This window comes from Colobus angolensis, unplaced genomic scaffold, assembly GCF_000951035.1.
Source record: "Colobus angolensis palliatus isolate OR3802 unplaced genomic scaffold, Cang.pa_1.0 Scaffold27, whole genome shotgun sequence".
Classification (NCBI taxonomy): Eukaryota; Metazoa; Chordata; class Mammalia; order Primates; family Cercopithecidae; genus Colobus; species Colobus angolensis.
The window spans coordinates 17,175,609-17,183,702 of record NW_012115932.1 but is presented as its reverse complement, the minus strand read 5'-3'; the positions used below and the strand labels follow the sequence as shown (position 1 = coordinate 17,183,702).

Here is an 8,094-nt window from a genome sequence, read left to right as displayed (position 1 = left end):
CTTGGGAGGCTGAGGCAGGAGAATGGCGTGAACCCGGGAGGCAGAGCTTGCAGTGAGCCGAGATGGCGCCACTATACTCCTACACTCCAGCCTGGGCGACAGAGCGAGGCTCCGTCTCAAAAAAAATAAAAAGCCCTGGACTCAGAGGCCAAGTTGTCTCCTTGCTCCCTCTCTCTCCAAGCACACACTGAGAGGAAGCCCCTGGCTGGTTCCGAGCCCAAATGTTCAGGTAAGTTGCAAACCCAAGGAGTGACCTTGGGGTCACCTGCTTGCTATCCTTTTGCTTCTGCCTCTTTGGCACACTGAAAAAAAAAAGTGGTTCAAAATTATAATTTCTAGGGGTGATCACGGTATTGTAGTTACGGGGTTGTTTCTGCTTTTTCCCCAAAGAGTCCCTTATCTTTTAGACAGCTGTACTGAGATATTTATGGACGATGTCTGGGATTTCCTTCAAAATAATCCAGATGGGGGATGGGCTGAGGGTAGAACTGAAAGGAGACTGGCTGGGGTAATGGGCTCAGGGGATTCAGGATACCACGCTTTCTACTTTTGTCCATGTGTGCAATTTTCCAAAAGTGTTTCAAGGAGTAAACACCCTTTTTCTGTTGTCTTATACTGAAGGACCCTGGGGAGGGCTGATGTTCTTCTGCGTCACAGAGGAGACACTCTGGGAAAACTATTGGAGGAAACCAGATGGCCTCAAGCAGTCTCTCCTGTAGCCTGTGATTCACATCTTTTAAAAGGAACTCATAGGAAAAATAACGTTGGGGGGTATCATTGTAAACTGAGGTCCTAGAAGTCCTACCAGCAGCCGATTCACCAAACATCTCTTAAAGCAACGATTCCCAAACTTGCCAGGCCATATGGGTCCCCAGAGCCCTCACTGAAAATCAGGCTCCCAGGCCCTTTACCCAGCCCTGCCAACACCCTCTCTAGGAGAGGGGCTGGGGACCTCTGCTTTTCACATGGGCCCCTGCAAATGCTCCCCCTGCAGAAACATTGATATGGGTGTGGGGTCTTCCAGTAAATAGAAATATGGGCCGGGCGCAGTATCTCATGCCTGTAATCCCAGCACTTTGGGAGGCTGAGGCGGGCAGATCACCTGAGGTCGGGAGTTCAAGACCAGCCTGACCAACATGGAGAAACCCTGTCTCTACTAAAAATACAGAATTAGCCGCGCGTGGTGGCACATGCCTGTAATCCCAGCTACTCGGGAGGCTGAGGCAGGAGAATCACTTGAACTCCAGCCTGGGCAACAAGAGAGAAACTCTATCTCAAAAAACAAAAAAAAAAAAGAGAGAGAAATACGAGCAGCACATCCCACTCTGGATAAGACCACGGTGTCAAGTCATCTCATGAGGGAGAAGCCACCCAAGTCAGTGAACTTCGTGTGGGCTGTGGTGGAGGAGCCCAGAGTGGAGGTGCTGGGACAAGGGCCCTAGAGCAGTGTCTCTGGGAGAAGCTTCCTGCTCCAGGCCCGGCTTTACCTAGAGACTGCATGGCCTCCTCACTCTGCTGGACCTGCTGGGCCATCATCCTGCTGATCCCCATGAGGCTCTCAGTGATGCTACTGGACGTCTGGGCCAGGCTCTCTTTGGTGGTTTTCCTAAAAGTTCAGAGGAAGAGAAAGGGGAGGAATGTCAACAAAAGCCTCCCTGCAAGAAGGCCCCATATCTAAATGAGATCTCATGTTTTACCTATCCAATTAGTATATATATTTTAAATGATCACATTCAATGCTGGAAAGGGTATGCTGAGACCCACGCCCCTGTGGACTGCTAGTAGGAACATAAACCAGTGCTGCCTTCTGTAAAGCAATTTGCCAATTTAGGAGCCTTGGTAATGTTCAATCCTTTGACTCAATCATCTCATCCCTGGAAATCCCTCCAAAGGAGACATCCAAAATGCAGATAAAGCCTTATGTTCTAAGACGTACCCTGGTGTATTACTTACACTCCTGAAACATTAGAAATGCAAACACACACAGGGGACTGTATTAACATACAATCTACATACTATGTACTGTCAGAATTAGGCTTAAAAAGTTGTTTTTTTTTTTAAATGAGCAACTCTTGTGCTGAAACAGCAGAATATGAATTTTATGTATGGTACAATTTTGACTTTGTAAGAAATGTAGAAGAAGTAAAAATGAGGGAGGGAATATACCAAAATGTTTATGAGTAATAAGATTCAACATTTTCGGCTGGGCACGGTGGCTCACGCCTGTAATCCTAGCACTTTGGGAGGCTGAGGTGGGTGGATCACCTGAGGTCAGGAGTTCAAGACCAGCCGGGCCAACATGGTGAAACCTCCTCTCTACTAAAAATACAAAAAATTAGCTGGGTGCAGTCGCGCGCAACTGTAATCCCAGCTACTCGGGAGGCTGAGGCAGGAGAATCACTTGAACCCAGGAGGCAGAGGTTGCAGTGAGCCGAGATGGCGCCACTGCACTTCAGCCTGGGCTATAAGAGCGAGACTTTGTCTCAGGAAAAAAAAAAAAATTGATATTTTAATTTTGTAATTCATACTTTACCAATTTACTACAAATAAGTATGCATTTCTTTCAAACTTAAAAAAAATTACTTACACAATCAAATTAAACACCAAGCTGAAAACAAGAGGGGGTTTCCTACAGTGGGTTGTACACCTTGCCAATTGTTATCCATTTTTATCAGAGCCCAGAAAAATAAAAGAATAGGTACCTTTGCCTTAAGAGATCTCCTCCCTGAAGAAGTTCTGCTTTCTCTAGATTGTCGATTGCAATTTTGCAGGTGAGATTAGCTTTCCTCCATGAGGTCTGATTGCTGGAATTGGAAGGTTCATGTGTGAGTGTGTCTACTCCACCAGGCCATAAGTCAGTTCAATTCACGGCACTTCCCACCAACAAAGGCCACCAGGGGGAAGGCCACCATGGGGGAAGGCCACCAGGCACGGCCTTCAGAGCCCATCCCAACTCCTGCCACTTCCTCCCCCTGGTCCCCCAGCAACTGTTCTTGCTCAGGTCCTGACACCCCTTGACCAGATCCTGAAGGCCATCATGGGGAGGCTCTGTAGCTGTCCCTCTACCCCTGTCAGCCCAAGGGCTTGTGAACATGGCACTCCTCTGTGCACAGCTCCACAATAGCCGGACTCAGGGAGACATCCAAACTTCCCATCTGGGCACACAGGCTCTTCTTCTGTCCTGTTGCCTCTAAGGCTGTAATGCTATGGCCTGTATATTAGTTGATGCCATCCCTTGAGAACCATGACTTACTCATCTCCAGTATCTTGAACAACCATTTCTGGCCCTTCAGCTGCTTTGTAGGAAATGAAAAATGGTGGCCAGGCACAGTGGTTCACACCTGTAATCATAGCACTTTGGGAGGCCAAAGTGGGTGGATTGCTTGAGCCCAGGAGTTCGAGACCAGCCTGGGCAACATGGAGAAACCCCATCTCTACTAAAAATACAAAAAATTAGCCAGGCATGGTGGTGGTGCATGCCTGTAGTCCCAGTTACCCAGGAGGCAGAGGAGGGAAGATCACCTGAGCCTGGGAAGTGGAGGTTGCAGTGAGCCATGATGGTACCACTATACTCTAGCCAGGGTGACAGAGTAAGACCTTGTCTCAAGATAAAAAAAAAAAAAAAAACACAAGAAGCCAATCTTTCAAAATATTTCTTCAAGGTTTGTTGTTCTTTCTGTACTACAGACCAATCGTGAACGACAGAAACATGATGGATTAGCAGAGTCCTGACTGACACAGCTGATCTACATCCGTCACTTGTGCTAACTTGTGGGTGATAACGGAAGGTTGGTGAACAGCTTCCTGGAGTTAGAAATATGACAGTTGACTGGGCGCGGTGGCTGACGCCTGTAATCCCACTTTGAGAGGCCAAGGCGGGTGGCTCACTTGAGGTCAGGAGTTCAAGACCAGCCTGGCCAACATGGTAAAACCCTGTCTCTACTAAAAATACAAAAATTAGCTGGACATGATGGCAAGTGCCTGTAATTCCAGTTACTCAGGAGGCTGAGGGAGGAGAACCACTTGAACCTGGGAGGCAGAGGTTGCAGTGAGCCAAGATCACGCCACTGCACTCCAATCTGGGCAATGACAGTGAGACTCCATCTCAAAAAAAAAAAAAAAAAGAAATGTGACAGTTGTTCATAGACTATGAAAAAGCTAACTGAGTCTAAGAATCAAACTCATACTTCAGAACTCTTATGTAGCCAGCTCAAACCAATCGTGCTAATCTCCAGAAATACTCAAAACTGAAAACACAGAGTACATGAACTGATAGGGTGGTTTTCTAATAGCACCTCTGTGCTGAAGGTCTTAATGAGCACCTCCTCCGCCATTTCACATCTGCCACTTTAAAGAATCCATTACATCTGAAACAGTTTGCAAGGGGGTTCTGCAGGGCCCTGGGATCCAGAGATGAATGAGGGGTCTGTACCTCTCCTCTACCACCACACATTCATTTGGGAAAAAGACAAGCAAACAGACACTCACTGTATGGTGTGACAAGCATGATGACCCAAGCAAGCACAACTACTGTTTCAACTGCCAAAGTGTTTTTTTTTTCTTTTTCTTTTTTTTTTTTTTTGAGACAGGGTCAGCCAGGCATGGTGGCTCACACCTGTAATCCCAGCACTTTGGGAGGCCGAGGCGGGTGGATCACGAGGTCAGGAGATCAAGACCATGCTGGCTAACACGGTGAAACCCCGTCTCTACTAAAAATACAAAAAAAAAAAGCCAGGCGTGATGGCGGGCCCCTGTAGTCCCAGCTACTCAGGAGGCTGAAGCAGGAGAATGGCGTGAACCCGGGAGGCAGAGCTTGCAGTGAGCTGAGACTGCGCCACTGCACTCCGACCTGGGTGACAGAGCAAGACTCTGTCTCAAAAAAAAAAAGACATAGGGTCTCGTTCTGTCTCCTAGGGCTAGAGTGCAGCAGAATGATCACGGCTCACTGTAGACTTGACCTCCCAAGCCCATTGCCTTCCTGCCTTGGCCTCCCAAGTAGTTGAGACTAGGGGCACACATCACCATGCCCCCAGCTAACTTTTTTTTTAATAGATGGGGTCTTGCTTTGTTGCCCAGGATGGTCTTAAACTCCTGGGCTCAAGCAGTCCTCCTGCCTCAGCCCCCAAAGTGCTGAGATTATAGGTGTGCGCTACTGCACCCAGCCCCAAAGTATACATTGACAGCTTTCTCTGTTCTGGCCTGTAATGCCACATCGTGGATGGCCATTCCCAGCTTTAAAACCCATGCTAAGCTGAGCGTGTCTGGCATAACTTACTATACTTTATACAAGGGCTCCTCTGTACTCAGTGTTTATAATCTGAGTAGGGTTGGATTAGGAAAGCAAAAGCCATCATAACATAAAGTAATCGCGAAACAGCCAAGCCCTGGATCACTGCCCACCACTCATACAGCCCTCCCTCTGCTTACACTGGCCTCCCCGTGGCTGTGTTTCTGCCAATCGGTGTCCTCCTGACAGCTGACTGTTACATACACAGCTGCTTTCAGGGAAGATGATGCTGGCAAATTGCTCAAATCAGACGCAAAGCCACAAATACAGATCTGGCAGAGGCAGACCAGTGAACAAGAGACAAAGAGAAAACCCATATGAATGACAACTTAGCAGGGGTTTCAAAAGAGAATGATCTAGCCAGGCACAGTGGAGTGTGCCTGTAGTCCCAACTACTTGGGAAGCTGAGGTGAGAGGATCACTTGAGCCTAGGAGTTCGAGGCTGCAGTCAGCTATGACTGTACTCCAGACTGTGCAACAGAGCGGGACCTCATTTCTAAAATTTAATTTTTTAAAAATAAAAAAAAATTTTTTTTTAAGATGGTGTCTCACTCTGTCACCCAGGCTGGAGTGCGGCGATCTCAGCTCACTGCAACTTCTGCCTCCCGGGTTCAAGCGATTCTCCTGCCTCAGCCTCCTGAGTAGCTGGGATTACAGGTGCCCACCACCACGCCTAGCTAATTTTTGTATTTTTAATAGAGACAGGGTTTCACCATGTTGGTCAAGCTGGTCTTGAACTCCTGACCTCGTGATCTGCCCACCTCTGCCTCCCAAAGTGCTGGGATTCCAGGCATGAGCCACCACACCCGGCCAAAAATAAATTTTTAAAAAAGAGAGAGAATGATTTGAATACCTCAAAGATATTTGGAAAAACCCTCTTTATGATTGCTACAAAAGTCAAATGTGAAGGGAAAGATACTGTTTCACGTTGTCTGACAATTTCATCGGAAAAGTTAAACCTCTCCCAATTCAATAACAAGAAATGGCATATAGCTATAATTATACAATCAAGGATTAGCACACACCTGCAATTACAACCTCAATGTTGGTTTTATCTTTTGATCTCAATTTTAATTTATGGTTTTTGTTGCTTTTTTTTTTTTTTTTTTAGATAGCATCCCACTTAAAACCTTCTAAATTGTGGTCCACCTTAAGCAAGTTTTCTTTCTGTAGCTTTTTTTCTGGTACCAATTATCCTTAGATTAAAAAAATGACCCTGTATTACAAAAGCAATTATATTTTTTGGTTAAAAATACACAATACAGTATAATGTTAAATATGCTTTTGTAAACTATGCACAGCTCCACCTGCTCAAATAGGCCCTATTTATCCCTTCCCCACTCGCCCCCACTTGAGAATTACTGATTGGGAGAGAACATTCCACCCGTGTGCAACTGACGCAATTGGCCGGGTGCGGTGGCTCACACCTGTAATCCCAGCACTTCGGGAGGCTGAGGTGGGTGAATCACATGAAGACAGTGTTAGAGACTAGCCTGGCCAACATAGTGAAACTCTGTCTCTACTAAAAATACAAAAATTAGCCAGGGGTGATGGCGGGTGCCTGTAATCCCAGCTACTCAGGAGGCTAAGGCAGAAGACTTGCTTGAACTCGGGAGGCAGAGGGCGGAGTGAGCCAAGATCAGACCACTGTACTCCAGCCTGGGTCATGGAGCACAACACTGTCCCTCAAAAAAAAAAATGCCAGTAAGTCAGGCAAATACATGTGCAAGGCTCACAGGGAACAAGTGAGCCAGCAGAGGCTGCTGGCGGGGGCAGGCCCTGCCTACCTGAGCATCTGCTTTTTGTGATTCTCCACTTCCTGGAGTAGAAGTTGTTTCTCTGACTCTTTGTCTTGCTCTTTAGCCAACTGCTCCAGGTCCTTTGAGGAAAAATAACTCCATGTTAAAATGATTTCAAAAGTCAACATGAAAACAGAAGAGCATTTCTATTTCTGCCAAGGGCATACAATAGCACTTGAAGCACCCTTTTAAAACAGAACACCTCAGAATGCTAGGTAACACTAGCACTTTGTTATAACACATCCTTTTAAATCCATAGCTAAGTCTGCAAGAAAGTAAGGAAAACCCCTATGGCCCAAAAGTGAGAAGGGAACAACAGCTGGAACAGTCAGCCTGGGAGTATGCACGGCTACCCTGGCGTCAGAGCTGCCGCTCCTGTCACCAAGGGCAGGCCCGAAACGAAAAGAAAAACAATGACGAAATACAAGCACACTGATCCCACACTTAGATATCATTAAAATATCAAACTGCTGTTCATTTCCAGATACTCACAATTTCTGTGCCTATTTCATTAAAGACGAGTAATAGGCAGTTTGAGCACTTGAAGGTTTGAGAGCTCATGTAGGGACAGAAAAATGAAGCCTTGGGCCATCTGAGGCTAAGGATGGGAAGATGAACTGAGATCACCACAAATCCAAAACCCACAAAAGGTTATAGACACAGGAAAATAGTCTAGAAAAATGTGCATCTACCAGCACAGAGTGAAAACATGGATGCCTGCCTTTTTTTTGCTATGAGTTCCAAATAGAGGGGTTAAAAAAAATCTCCCCTGAGAATTTATAACCAACCAGGGAGCTGCTCCTCCCTCTGATCTAGGGTTCAATTTATCTTCCCTGAGTGGTTCGTGAAACTCCATGAAGAGAAATTAACATAAAAAGTGTTCTCGGTTGGGCGCAGTGGCTCACGCCTGTAATCCCAGCAATTTGGGAGGCCAAGGTGGGCAGATCATGAGGTCAGGAGATTGAGACCATCCTGGCTAACACGGTGAAACCCCGTCTCTACTAAAAA

At 46.5% G+C, this 8,094-nt stretch overlaps 1 protein-coding gene across 2 annotated transcripts in view; it reads right to left on the bottom strand.

Moving 5' to 3' along the window:
* BNIP1 (BCL2/adenovirus E1B 19kDa interacting protein 1) overlaps positions 1 to 8,094 on the bottom strand; it is a 20,398-nt gene that overhangs the window by 3,416 nt on the left and 8,888 nt on the right. The window contains exons 3-5 of one of the 2 annotated variants that reach the window (XM_011947804.1): positions 7,075 to 7,166; positions 2,703 to 2,804; positions 1,488 to 1,606 (exon numbers count right to left, since the gene is read on the bottom strand). In XM_011947804.1, the coding sequence (XP_011803194.1) occupies positions 1,488 to 1,606; positions 2,703 to 2,804; positions 7,075 to 7,166 (313 nt within the window). The remainder of the gene's footprint in view (positions 1 to 1,487; positions 1,607 to 2,702; positions 2,805 to 7,074; positions 7,167 to 8,094) is intronic. The other variant, XM_011947805.1, reaches the window with a different exon arrangement.